Source organism: Rhinatrema bivittatum, chromosome 1 (genome assembly GCF_901001135.1).
Source record: "Rhinatrema bivittatum chromosome 1, aRhiBiv1.1, whole genome shotgun sequence".
NCBI classification, from domain to species: Eukaryota; Metazoa; Chordata; class Amphibia; order Gymnophiona; family Rhinatrematidae; genus Rhinatrema; species Rhinatrema bivittatum.
Window position 1 is genome coordinate 141,570,629 of NC_042615.1, and position 14,103 is coordinate 141,584,731.

Here is a 14,103-nt window from a genome sequence, read left to right on the forward strand (position 1 = left end):
AACAGGGCTCAATCTTCTTTAAGGTAAATTTTCTTTTTCTTTCTTCTTTGCTGTAATTCTTAACACTATTCTAGTGTGTGGGATAGTGTCCGCATCTGCTAGGAGATGGAGAGATACTGAAGAGCTGAGGTTACTGCAGGAGTATGGTTAGAGTGACATCAGCTTTGAAATCTGACTCAGTCTCCCATCTGCTAGCAGAAGAGAATTATACCCACTGGTCCTGAGTCCATCTGGCTACACGCTAGGAAACATAGGATTGCGTGGATTATAGATTTTTCAAACTAAATAAACTGAGCGCTCACCGATACTGAATTAAGGCTGCCCCACAAACCACCTCCCTAACCCCTGCAGAAAGGCTGTCCCCCCTCTGCCCTCTCTTTAAGAACAGTGGGCTAACCAAAGAGAAAAGCAAATGGCATCAGTATCCCCTATAGTCATAAAAAAAACACACACTGAGGGCCGGATTTTAAATGCCCTGCATGCGTAAATCCGGCCGGATTTACGCGCGCCGGCACGCCTATTTTGCATAGGCCGCCGGCGCGCGCAGAGCCCCGGGACGCGCGTAAGTCCCGGGTCTTCGTAAAAGGGGTGTGTCGGGGGCGTTCTGGGAATGACGCAGCGTTTCAGGGGTGTGACGCGGCATTTCGGGGGCGGGCCCAGGGGTGTGGCGCCAGCCCGGGGGCGTGGTTGAGGCCTCCGGACCAGCCCCCGGGTCGGGTGATGGCGCGCCAGCAGCCCGCTGGCGCACGCAGATTTACATCTGCCAACAAAGGTAAGGGGGGGGGGGTTTAGATAGGGCCAGGGGGGGCGAGGGTTTAGAAAGGGCCGGGGGGGTGGGGTTAGGTAGGGGAAGGGCGAAGGAAAGTTCCCTCCGAGGCCGCTCCGAAATCGGAGCGGCCTCAGAGGGAACAGGCAGCGCGCGCAGGTTGCACAAATGTGCACTTCCTTGCGCGCTCCGACCCCGGATTTTATAAGATACGCGCGTATAAAATCCAGCGTACTTTTGTTCGCACCTGGTGCGCGAACAAAAGTATACGCTCGCGCAAAATTATAAAATCTACCCCTGAAATTCTTACCATGGCTCAGACTACTAGCCACAAAACCCCTCCCTTCCACAACTCATCCCCTTGCAGCTCTTGGCCTTCAGGACTCAGCAGCCCCAAATCATGGCTGAAAATGTGCTCCCCGCTCCCCTTTTTTTTTTTTTTTTTAAACAAGCAGTTTTACTGCTACAGTTATGAAGAGAAAAAACATTTCTGGCCAGAGAAGGGAGGGGAAAAAAAAAAAGAAGGAAAAGACTGAGAAGAAGGAATAGCCAGACCTCACAGAAAGAGAGAACCAGAGCCATCTGAGCCCCCCTGATTCAATCAGGCTCCGAAGGAAACCTGGGAGTCATTTACAAGGCCCTGCTTGAAGGGGAGTGCTCAATAAAGAAAACACAAATCAGCTCTTTAGAAAAGAGCCACCTGCTCCAAGGAGCTAGCCTGCTACCCCCAAACTCAACCAGGTCCCGCAGAGAACCTGAGTGATAAATACACTCACTCAACTTGACAAAGAACCAGGGAGGTTCAACTAGGGAAATAATGAAAACTGTGGCCCTTTTCCAAGAAAGGCCAAAGGCAAAAACCTGGGAGCTAGAAATCCTACTGCACAGGTCCAGAACTGATACCATCTGCTGGAGACAGAGAATACTAGCTTCAACCAACACTGCACCATCCTATATACTAGCGATGTCAGTGAAAAAGATGCATCCCTTGTCTCTATCTGCTAGTAAGCGGTGCAAACTCACACGTCTGGACTGGTCTAGCAAGATGATAAAAAATAACCAACTTACAAGCTTTGGGCTCTCTTACTTCCTCTATTAGCCTTACACAAGACTTAATTTTTATTCAAAGCTTTTTCCTAATATTTCAACATCTTTTTAGAATAAAATGTATGTACCTCTTATAGTAACTTTTTGATGTATTACGGTGATAAAGAACCCCGCTTCCCTAAAACCAAAACTAGGGGAAATAACTAACAGAAAGATTTAGACATTTCTCATCAGAAATGAAGTAAACCTAGAACAAAAGGGAAACTTTTGTAATACTGCTATGCTGACCATACTAGACTCCCATGCTGTGGCTATTGAGGGGGGCGTTTCTTTTTCTGAAAGAATGCCACAATTCTTTTTAGATGGTGAAAAATAACCACATCATGCTTTTGAATTGTAGCACATGCAGAAATTAAATAAGCCAAATGCATTATTTTTAGTAAATACTAAAAGTGAATATAATGATAGCTATAAAACAAACATGCAGTTTAGTTCTATAGTTGAATGCTTTGTTTACTCTTTCCAATGCATGGTCGGATCTAGAGCCCAGTTGCAATATCAGTCTAGTCACAATGCCAAGAAAACATAATGCAATTAGGAGCACTGAACAACAAAACATGATGGTAGCAGACATTAACATGTTGCTTACATGCAAGTCCAGGCCTTACTGTTAATAATACTACATAAAAAAACAACTTTCCATTGAATTATGAAGTACACAATGCATGCACTGCATGCCACACAACTAAGTGTGAAGTATAAATGCAGCAATAAGGAGCTGAAAAACTGACAGGGGAAAGATTAAAAATCAAACCAGCAGCTGTAGCCATAATAAATGATAAATACTATTTCATCTGAAATAAAATGTAAAACAGAATTATTTTTAGTAATAAGAAATCTATGAAAAAGACCCACAGTGGAAGCAACAGAGCCAAGAAAGAGACAAGTTTATATTTTGAGTGGGCTATGTCTGCTGCTTTAAAATATTCCTTTTAATACCAAAAGATAACATTAGGTCATTACCCATATTGTGGTGCTCCCGTTTTAATATCTCCAATGGTGACATGAACATCATCCTCATCATCATCGCTGTCAGTGTCACTGTCATCTTCAGTTTCTGTCACCTTCTAGGCAATAATGATATAAAGTTAGCTCAATAACAAAAAATGAAAAAATTTAGAATCCAAATCTCCAGCCTAGAAATTATCATTTATTTTATTTAAAACTCTTATGGCCCTGCTGCCTCCAAATACATGTTCTGTCTCACTGCGGATTATAGTACATACATACTAACAACAAACCCCATTAACACTAACAAAAAATATATACATATTGCATACATTACACTTTCTAACCCCTAACCCAGCAGGCCCCACACATCCATTTCTCTCCCCACTTCCATCTTTCCTCCCTGCCCAGCAGCCCCAGACCCTTCTTTCTCCACCCAACAACCCCAACCTCCTTTCCCCCACCTCTTTCTACCCAGAAGATTCCTGACTCCCTATCTTCCAAGGACTTCCTGCCTAGCACATTTCCCCCACCTCCTGACTCCCAGCCAGTGTTTCCATTCCAGTTTTTGTTTCTGCATTTGTAATTTGTGGTATTTTATTCTATATTAAGTGAAGGTAGGTCTGTCTATATTCTTTATGTGTATGACTGAGTTATAGTATGTAAGGATTTATATCAGTTATAGTATGTAAGGATTTATATCAGTCTAATTTCTTCCTAGAAGAAAACAATATTTTACACCCTTCCCAATATGGCTTCCGCCAAGACCGAAGCACCGAAAAACTCCTACTCGCCATAACAGATACCATCCTTAAGGGCATGGACCACAGCCAATCCTACATCCTTGCCCTCCTAGATATCTCAGCCGCATTTGATACTGTGAACCATCAAATCCTAGTATCACGCTTATCCGAGATAGGCATATCAAACACAGCCCTATCGTGGTTCTCCTCATACCTAGATCATAGAATGTACTTAGTCAAACTCGATGACTTCGAATCCGCTCACATTCCCCTCACGCAGGGCGTCCCACAAGGCTCCTCCCTATCATCCACCCTCTTCAATATTTACTTACTCCCACTCTGCCACTTACTCTCTAAACTAGGACTGAAATTCTTCCTATACGCAGATGACGTACAAATTTTGATTCCCATTCGAAAATCCCTCAACGAAACCCTGCAGTACTGGGAAACTTGTCTGACCTCCATCAACTCACTCCTCTCCAATCTCCACCTTGCACTCAACACCTCCAAAACTGAAATCCTTATCCTAACAAATCAATCTTCCGACTCGATCCACCATACGATCCAAAATGCCTCACAAGCTCAATCACTACCACATAGCGTCAGAGACTTAGGAGTTTACCTAGACAACCAACTAAATTTGAAATCCCACATTAAATCACTGCTAAAAGGAGGCTTCTTTAAACTCCAAACCCTCAAAAAACTGAAGCCCCTCCTTCACGCCCATGATTTCCGCACCGTCATGCAAACCACCATGTTATCCAAACTCGATTATTGCAACGCCCTTTTCCTAGGCCTCCCAGCCTCTACTACTAAACCTCTTCAAATCCTCCAAAATGCCATGGCACGTATCCTAACAAACACAAGAAAATCCGATCATATCACTCCCATACTACAAAATCTCCACTGGCTCCCCATTGCATTCCGTTCCCAATACAAAACACTTACCATCCTACATAACACTCTATACAAAAACAGCTCCCCTGGCTTGAAGATATGCCTCAATTCCGACAATCGAACCGCCCCACCAGAAACGCCCTCGCCGGCACCCTCCAAACCCCCTCACTCAAAATTGGGCACCTCACCGCCACCAGGGAAAGAGCCTTCTCTATCGCAGGCCCCTCCCTCTGGAACTCCCTCCCGGCCAAACTCCGACTAGAACCATCCCTGAGCCACTTCAAAAAAGGAATAAAAACATGGCTGTTTAAACAGGCCTTCCCCAACTCCTCTCAACCCTAGGCCTCCCACGCATACAGGAACCTGCATTCTCCATACAGCCCTTCCCACCTTTCCCACCCTGGTAACCCTTCCAGCACACCCCATGCTCCCCCTAACTCCCCCCCTCCCCCCCACCCCCCCCCCCCCCGCCTCTTAGCCTCTTCAGCCTCCCCCCCCCCCGCCTTCTTAACCATATCAATCTCTCCTTTACCTTTACCTCCCCTCTCGCATATTTTCTCCCCCCCTTTCCCTCTCCCCTCACCCCTCCCCCCAACGTTGTAAATAAGTTCACATATGTAATATGTAATTTTAAACCCATATCTTTCCAATTAAGTTATCCATGCTTGCTTTCTCTTTTCTCTCGTTCTTCGCTTTTTACCTTGTTCCTTTTATCCAATTATTATCCAATTCTCCCAGTTAAACCCCCCTTGTTCAATGTAATTTCCTTTCTCAGTTAATTGTGAACCGACATGATGTGTCCTACGAATGCCGGTATATAAAAATGTTAAATAAATAAAATAAATAAAATAAATAAATTTGTTGTATTTTCTCAATATCATATTACAGTGGTGAACTGCTGGGTTTTCATGGGTAGAACTATTGCTTGGAGTTAGTGCTGCTTCTTTATGGCAGGTTTGATAGACATGTACAGAGTGGGGTTTGGTTTTTTGTTCCTGGTTTTGTATTATTTGTATTATTTTACAATGCATCTGGTAGTAGAGGGAGTTTGTAATGCTGTTATTAAGATAACACCAGAATTAGAATATCATTTTTGAATGGTGAGTTTTACAGGGAAATGTTTTAGTTCTGCTCTGCACTCATTGTTAGGAAGCGGGAGATTCCTGTGGATGCAGAGTTGACATAGACAGTGTATATTGTTTGAACATGAATTCATTCTTTAACTGCCATATTATATATATATATATATATATATATATATATAAAACATCATGAATTAAAAGCAGCTCTAAGCAATCAAGTTTTCAAGATGTCCTTTTTCATTCTTAATTCTTCTGGTAATGAATGCCATACGGTTGGTGCTATGAAAGAAAATGCCCTTTTACAGGTCAACTGTCTATAAAATTCCTGAGGAGGTACTATTAATAAATTTGTCTCAGCAGTTCTGAACAAGTGTCTAGGGACATATCATTATAATCTGTTGGAGACAACACACCTATTATCAGAATTTAACAATTTATGATTAACAATTTAAACTGATCGACTTTTTACTGGTAACCAATGCAATTTTTGCAATACAAGTGGAATATGGTCACCCATTTTAGAGCAACTTAACACGTGTGTAAGCAGCGTGCTGGACCAATTGTAAAACACGAAAAGGTTTATCCAAAGCCATCTATAAATGGGCCATCTTGAATTGCTTTCCTCAGCATTAAATGGGTTTGTCCCTGCAAGCTGTCCCTCCCCATAAGGAACATACTATTTAAGACACTGGAAAGAATGTTAGCAACTTTCTGTACTAATGCCATGTGATCTGGAAAATTAGGCTTTCAGTTAATGGGAAAAAGCAGATATCTATTTTAAAGAGAAAGCTAGTATCAGCCAATCAAAGACTATTCCTATCAGAGTTACAGTGCCTTTAGCTTGCACAGCAAAGCCTGATGGGTTAAATTTAGCTTTGAAGGCCATTGCTTACAAAAAACATTCTGATACACACGGTTTGCATAGTAATGAATATAACATGGAGAAACAAAAACAGGAGAAAAATTAGTCATTTTTTTCCACTTAGTTTTTTGTTTCTGCTCATTATAATAAACATGAATAACGTCTCACGAAAAATAAAATAAAACTAAAAATGGAGACCCCTAAATGGAGAAATTACTTACCTGATAATTTCGTTTTCCTTAGTGTAGACAGATGGACTCAGGACCAATGGGTATAGGGTGCTCCTGATAGCAGTTGGAGACGGAGTCAGATTTCAATCTGACGTCAGCACCAGTACATATACCCATGCAGGAAGCTCTGTTCTTCAGTATTCTCCTCGAAAAGCAATTGTGGATATATGCGTGTCTGGATAATTTGATTAACTTTGTTTAACGTGAATAACTTGATAAACGAGATTAACCTGAACTGGCTGACTTGGACTACAGCTGGAGACCGCCAGTGCCCTCAACCGAGAAGCGCCGACACCCGGTAACTATGAGTGTCCTAGCTGAAGGGAAGCGTGGCTTACCCATGTTTGTCTTGCTCTCGGGAATTGTCCCCGAGGTTTTCGTATATTGCGGTAGCCGTGGGCGGGATACTGAGTCCATCTGTCTACACTAAGGAAAACGAAATTATCAGTTAAGTAATTTCTCCATTTCCTAGCATGTAGCAGATGGACTCAGGACCAATGGGATGTACAAAAGCTACTCCCAAACCAGGTGGGAGGCTGCCCGTGGCCCACCTAGTAATGCCTTGCGAATGCTGTGTCCTCCCGAGCTTGAACATACAGGCGGTAGAACCTGGAGAAGGTGTGAATGGAGGACCATGTCGCCGCCCGACAGGTCTCGGTGGGTGACAGAATCTTGGTTTCCGCCAAGGACACTACCTGGGATCTAGTGGAATGGGCTTTGACTTGTAGCGGTGGAGGCTTGCCTGCCTCTACGTAGGCCGCCTTAATTACTTCTTTGATCCAGTGGGCTATGGTTGCCCGCGAGGCCGCTTCCCCTTGTTTCTTCCGGCTGTGAAGGACGAATAGGTGGTCCGTCTTTCGTTCAGATTTCCAGGTATCGGACTAGGAGTCTGCCGATGTTAAGGTGACGAAGACAGCGAGATTCTTCTGAGTCCTTATGCTCGTCTGGAAATGGCAGCGAGATGGTTTGGTTTAGATGGAAGTGAGAAACCACCTTTGGGAGGAAGGAGGGGACAGTGCGTAGCTGTATGGATCCCGGTGTGAATCTGAGAAAAGGTTCCCGACAGGATAGTGCTTGAAGTTCGGAGATGCGACAGGCCGAACATATTGCCACTAGAAATGCAGTCTTCGGGGTTAGGAATCGCAGGGACAGACCGCGGATAGGTCTGAAGGAGGTTCCCACTAGGAAGTCTAGTACTAGATTGAGGTTCCATAGGGGTACCGACCACTTTAAGGGTGGTCAGATCTGCTTGACACCTATCAGGAAGGGGAGACATCCGGATGAGATGCTAGGCTAATGGCTTCCACTTTGGTTCCGAAGCAGGCTAACGCGGCCACCTGAACCTTGATGGAGTTGAGGGACAACCCCTTCTGTAAGCCGTCCTGCAGGAATTCCAGATCGTGGGAATTTTGGCTGTCCGTGGAAGGACATCATGGTCTTCGCACCAGTCTTCGAATATTCTCCATATTCGTATGTAGGTTAGCAATGTGGAGAACTTGCGTGCTTGGAGCAAGGTGATAGTCACTGCCCTCAAGTATCCGCTCTTCTTCAGGCATGTCCTCTCAATGGCCACACCGTAAGAGAGAATAGAGTTGGGTCTTCGTGGAGGATCGGGCCTTGCTGGAGCAGATCCCTGTGTGGAGGTAGGGGGAGAGGGCTCCCCGTCAAGAGTCTTTGCATGTCTGCGTACCATGGCCTTCTTGGCCAGTCCGGGGCCACTAGAAGTACTAGCCCCCTGTGGTGTTCTATCTTGCGGATGATCCCACCCAGTAGTGGCCACGGGGGGGGGGGGGGGGGGGGGGGGGGGGAAGGCGTATAGCAGGTCTTCCTGTGGCCAGGTCTGGATGAGGGCATCGATCCCTTGATTATGGTTCTCGTCTGCAACCGAAGAATTGGGAACTCGGGCGTTGGACCGGGTTGCCAGGAGATCCATGGCTGGGGCTCCCCAGCGGTTTACTATCAACAGGAATGCTGTGGACGACAGCATTCATTCCCCTGGGTCTAGACTTTCTCTGCTGAGGTAGTCCACAGTGATGTTGTCTTTTCCTGCAATGTTTGTGGCTGAGATCTCTTGTAGGTTTGCTTCCATCTACACCATTAGGGGATCTATTTCCAGGGACACCTGTTGGCTTCTGGTTCCTCCCTGGCGGTTGATGTAGGAAACTGTTGTGGCGTTGTCCGACATGACTGACCAATTCGCCCCGGAGTCGGTGACTGAACCGTAGGCAGGTTAGTCTGACCGCCCGGGCTTCCAGTCGGTTGATGTTCCACCCCGACTCTTTCTTGTCCCATTGCCCCTGGGCCATCAGTTCCTGGCAGTGGGCTCCCCACCCTCGTAGGCTCGCATCCGTGGTGAGCAAAATCCATGTTGGTGGGGGATAGCCTTTCTCCCTTGCTTAGATGGTCTTCTTGAAGCCACCATTCTGCACTTCCTCCAGGAGCTGGAGGCGATCAGAGTAGTCCTGAGACATCGGGTTCCATCGTGACAGTAGGGAGCGCTATAGCGGTCGCATGTGAGCTCTTGCCCATGGGACCTCTTCCAGGGTTGATGTCATGAGGCCAAGGACTTGGAGGTAGTCCCATACTTTGGGGCGAAGACTTCCTAGCAGATTTCACAATTGGTTCATCAGTTTTCTTCTCCTTGTAGGAGGAAGGACACCTTGTCTTGTTTGGTGTCGAAAGGGGCTCCCAGGTATTCTAGAGATTGGGAGGGCTGCAAACAGCTCTCGTTTGTGTTGACGACCCACCCGAGGTTCTCCAGTAGAGCCTTCACTCTGGTGGTCGCCTAATGACTTTCCTTCGGAGATTTTGCCCTGATTAGCCAATCGTCCAGATATAGATGTACGAGGATTCCTTCTTTCCTCAGTGTTGCTGCCACTACAACCATGATTTTGGTGAATGTCTAGGGTACTGTGGCTAGCCCGAAGGGTAGCACATTAAACTGGTAGTGGTGGTCCAGGATCGCGAAGCGTAGGAAGCGCTGATGCTCATGATGGACCGGGATGCACAGGTAGGCTTCTGACAGATCCGGGGATGTAAGGAATTATCCCCGGCTGTATGACCGAGCGCAGGGTTTCCATGCGGAAGTGTGGTACCCTCAGGTAGCAGTTAACCGACTTGAGGTCCAGTATGGGAGGGAATGTTCCCTCTTCCTTGGGGACGATAAAATAGATGGAATAGTGCCCAGTATTTTGTTGTTGCGTGGGCACTTTTAGGGCGAGCAATTTGGCCAGTGTGGTTTCCACTGCCGTCTTCTTGGAGGGTGCGTGACAAGGAGATTTCACGAACTTGTCTGGAGGGATGTTGTGGAAGTCCAGATAGTATCCTTCTCGAATGATGGTTAGGACCCACTTGTCCGTTGTTATCTCGACCCATCTTTGGTAGAATAGGGCAAGTCTGCTCCCTATGGCTTCTTTCTGTAGATGGGTTGGCTGATTCTCATTGCGGGGTGCGGCTGGGGCCTGGGCCAGAGCCGAAAGGACTGGCCCCTGCCTGCGGGGCGAGGTGCTTGATATGTACTCTTGTAGGGTCTAAAACGCTGTGATCCTCTGCACTTAGGTACTCGGGGAGAGGGGCGTTGGCTTCTTTTGTTCTTGTACTCTGGTAGCCTAGGTACTGGAGATTCACCCCATTTGTCGGCTAACTTCTCCAGCTCGCTTCCGAATAGGACGACTCCTTTAAAGGGCATTTTCGTGAGTTTCGTCTTGGAAGTTGCATCGGCTGACCAGCTTCGGATCCAGAGTTGCTTTCTGCCTGGATGAGACGCCCCAGGCTGAGGTGTGCACCAGGTCGGACGTCGCGTCTACAAGGAAGGATATTGCTGGTTCCAGTGCTTTCGTCTTTGGTTCCCCTGTGGCACTTGTGCCTGGGATGGCGAGCTCCTTCAAGCTGTGAAAGAAGAGATCTGGTAGCTCGTCAATGGAGAAGAAGCACCTCATAGTTCGGTAAGGTTCCGTTCCTGGGGGGATTTCCCCTTCCTCCAGGGAGTCTTGATCCTCGTCTGAAGTGTCCCTGTCCCCTATGGTGAGGCTTTTGGCGGGGGGGGGGGGGGGGGGGGGGGGTTAACGTCTCTGGGAGGCCTAGAGGGCCCTGGGAAGCTAGGGTCCTCTGGTAGAGAATGTGTCTGTGACATCGGTGGTGGTTGCATGTGGACAAAGGTGTGTAGACCCTTAAAGAATTCTACCCAGGAGAAGGATCCTGGGTCTAGATTGAAAACCGCTGCGTTTCCCAGGGATCCCGTTTGAGGGAGGGTTGTGCTGGGGATAGAGAGATCCGGGGTACTATCGGTGGATCCAAATTCTTGTACTGGCTGGGGAGGGCCTTGTCCAGGTTCTCCCAAGGCTTCCTCGCACTGCAGACACAGGGCCGTGGCCTCCTTGTGCTGCGCAGCTCTTATGTGGCAGGATGGGCAGAGGGCTTGTGCCTTTGTTTTCTTGGTCGGTGGTGCCATGGTTTTGTGCGTATAAGTCGTTCAAACCTCGGTCTGTGCGTATAATGTGCGTGCCTCTAAGCTTAATTATGCGCTACGGGTGCGCCAAAGATGTGCATGTAGGCCGGGATGTGCGCGCCGCTGAGCGCATAGCCTTAACTTGTATGCCCGGCACCGTTGTGTGCGAAGCTATGCGTACGGCACCTATGTGTGCGCCGCCGTGCACACAAGTAATTTGTGTGCCCGGCTCGTCTCTGTGCGCATGGTTCAGTTAGGTGGACAAAGCGGCGATCAAGGGGAAATTGCGTCGGCGACCACGCGAACAAGATGGCGACCACCCTGGAGGATCTCCATGTGGGAGGGCCCTCAAAGCCGATTGGGGTCTAGCCCGATCAACCTGGTGGTACAGATGCCGGCTGGCGATCCGTGCAGCTATCCGAGCCTCGGAGACTGGAGACTTAGAGAAAGTTTTCTACCTTACCTTGTCTTGGTGTTTCCCGGTCTCGTTCCAGGCGGTCTCCGACTGCTGGGGGAGAGGGAAAAGTACCTTCACCGCTGTGCTTGGTATTGCACCCGCTGCCTCTCAGCCGCTCCCATTGCTGGGGTCTAAGTCTACGCCGGGAACTGGCTACTGGACCGAGGCCTACCTCTGAGGGATCTCGGAAATCACCTCAGGAATTCTCAACTGGGAGACGGACCCTTAGGTATCTCCGCAGGAGAGCGGGGCTCGTCTGGAAAGGTAAGATTTCTTCTTTGTTTGGAATTTTTCTTTCTTTGGTTTGAATACTCTAATGCTGTGCAAGCACTGTATAGAGTCCCGAACTGCTATGGAGATGGAAAATACTGAAGAGCAGAGCTTCCTGCACGGGTATATGTACTGGTGCTCACGTCAGATTGAAATCTGACTCCGACTCCAACTGCTATCAGGAGCACACTATACCCATTGGTCCTGAGTTCATCTGCTACACGCTAGGAAATATAGATTGTTAGCATTATGCAGGCACATATGTAGAGCATACTCTCTTAATATTTAAGTACTGAATCAACTTAATTCTCCATCGAAAAGCAGGGCTGATTTAGCCATGACATGTAGATGTCATCAGCCAATGGTGTCAAACAGATCCTTCCCTCTGAGCTCATCCTCTCAGTTTTTTTCATCTGGGCATCGACATGGACGTGTACTCTATCTCTGTATTTATTCTTCTTATACCTTATTCTTTAAAGGTTTTCAAGTTTTAGTTGCCTCGCTGCTTTGCAGCCCCCACTTCCCCTCCAAACACAACTTTTCAGTGCTATTTAAAAAAAAAAAAAAAGAAGAGAATTTTATTTTCTTCACAAGATGCCCAGCTTTAAAAAGACCACTATGAGTGACTTCAAGGATTGTGTTTGCGGTAGGAAAATGTCCATTACAGATGTACGTAACATCTACCACTGCCTAGGATTATTTGAGCTGCTGCACTGAAGGATTGCCTCTCATGCTCCAGCTCGTGGCTTCGATAGCAGAGCTCATAGCTGTCAGAGAGGGACATAAATTTGCCACAGATGCAGTATTTGAAACCACTCACTGTCCCCTTCTTCTGGCCCAACATATTAAGAAGGCAGGACCCTGAGAAAATTTTTTTTATGCAGCACTGAAAAGTGCTGTTAAGAACATAAGAACATGCCATACTGGGTAAGACCAAGGGTCCATCAAGCCCAGCATCTTGTTTCCAACAGTGGCCAATCCAGCCATATGAACCTGGCAAGTACCCAAAAACTAAGTCTATTCCACGTTACCGTTGCTAGTAATAGCAGTGGCTATTTTCTAAGTCTACTTAATTAATAGCAGGTAATAGACTTCTCCTCCAAGAACTTATCCAATCCTTTTTTAAACACAGCTATACTAACTGCACTAACCACATCCTCTGGTAACAAATTCCAGAGTTTAATTGTGCGTTGAGTGAAAAAGAAGAAGAGGCAGCAAAGCAACTATTTATGGAAATAATGAGGAAGAAAGATCGAATTTAAGAAGTTCTAAGAAAAATTTGAAAGGAGAAACTGAGTACACATTAGTGCTTATGCTCGGACAAAAAATACTGAGGCGGCTCACAAGGCAACACCTGCACAGGAACTCTCACACATGCTCAGTAGAGCTCAAAGCTCTACTAACCTGGAAAGACGAATCTGTTCAGTACTGTTGGGTGATATCACCCGCATGTAATGGCTAATTCTGCCTGCTTACTGACAGAAAATCGAATCTCCTGTTTAACTTTTTTAAAAGTATTTCTTTTTTTGCAACTTTTTTCATAAATTGATTCTGCACAGTTGAGTGACCACAAAGAAGATGCACAACAATAATGAACAAACTTAAAGGGAAGATACCAATATGCTGAGGTCTTCTTTGCCTCAATATCTACATGAAATTTTCTTTTCTCCACTTTGAACTAGTTCTTCTTCACTCACACTGCACTCCTTCTGTTTCCATATAGATACATCCTGAGCACTGAGGAAGCCCACCCACTGCCATCACCACAGAGTGCTAAAGAAGGATGTAATGGAAGACACAAAGGTAATTCAAAACTGAAATTCTACAATGCTTGATCTCTGTAGTTAAAGATTAATTTTGAAGAGGCTCCTCAACTAGTGCAGACTGCCATAGAGAGAACAGATGTTCTACAGTTTGGCCACAATCAACAAGCATTTCATAGTGAACTATGTACAGTGGAAAGAGAAAAATAAGAGAGAAAGAACTATAATGGGGAGTCTGACTGAACTAAAAAAAGTGGGGGTCCTGGAGCTAACACTTCCAACCTCCGTTCAGCTCAGCACCAAAAGCAGAAGTCAGCAATCATGTTTCTTTTGGGTCCTGTTGCTTTGCAACTATTCAACAACAGACCACTTTTTGACAGTAGGTTTTGGCAATCAGAGAGATGGTCTGATATGGGTAGACTGATATTGTATTTTGTTTGTATCTGTTGAGTTTCTCTAATAATTTTATTGTGTTTTTATATGTTCGCCAGCCGCTTTGAGCTGTGGATATATATGCAGCATATAAATTTT

General features: G+C 46.2%; 1 protein-coding gene across 4 annotated transcripts in view; it reads right to left on the minus strand.

Moving 5' to 3' along the window:
- Positions 1-14,103, minus strand: part of FIP1L1 (factor interacting with PAPOLA and CPSF1) — a 323,029-nt gene that overhangs the window by 282,034 nt on the left and 26,892 nt on the right. For 3 of the 4 annotated variants that reach the window (XM_029587675.1, XM_029587666.1, XM_029587651.1), the window contains exon 4: positions 2,837-2,940. In XM_029587675.1, the coding sequence (XP_029443535.1) occupies positions 2,837-2,940 (104 nt within the window). The remainder of the gene's footprint in view (positions 1-2,836; positions 2,941-14,103) is intronic. The other variant, XM_029587658.1, reaches the window with a different exon arrangement.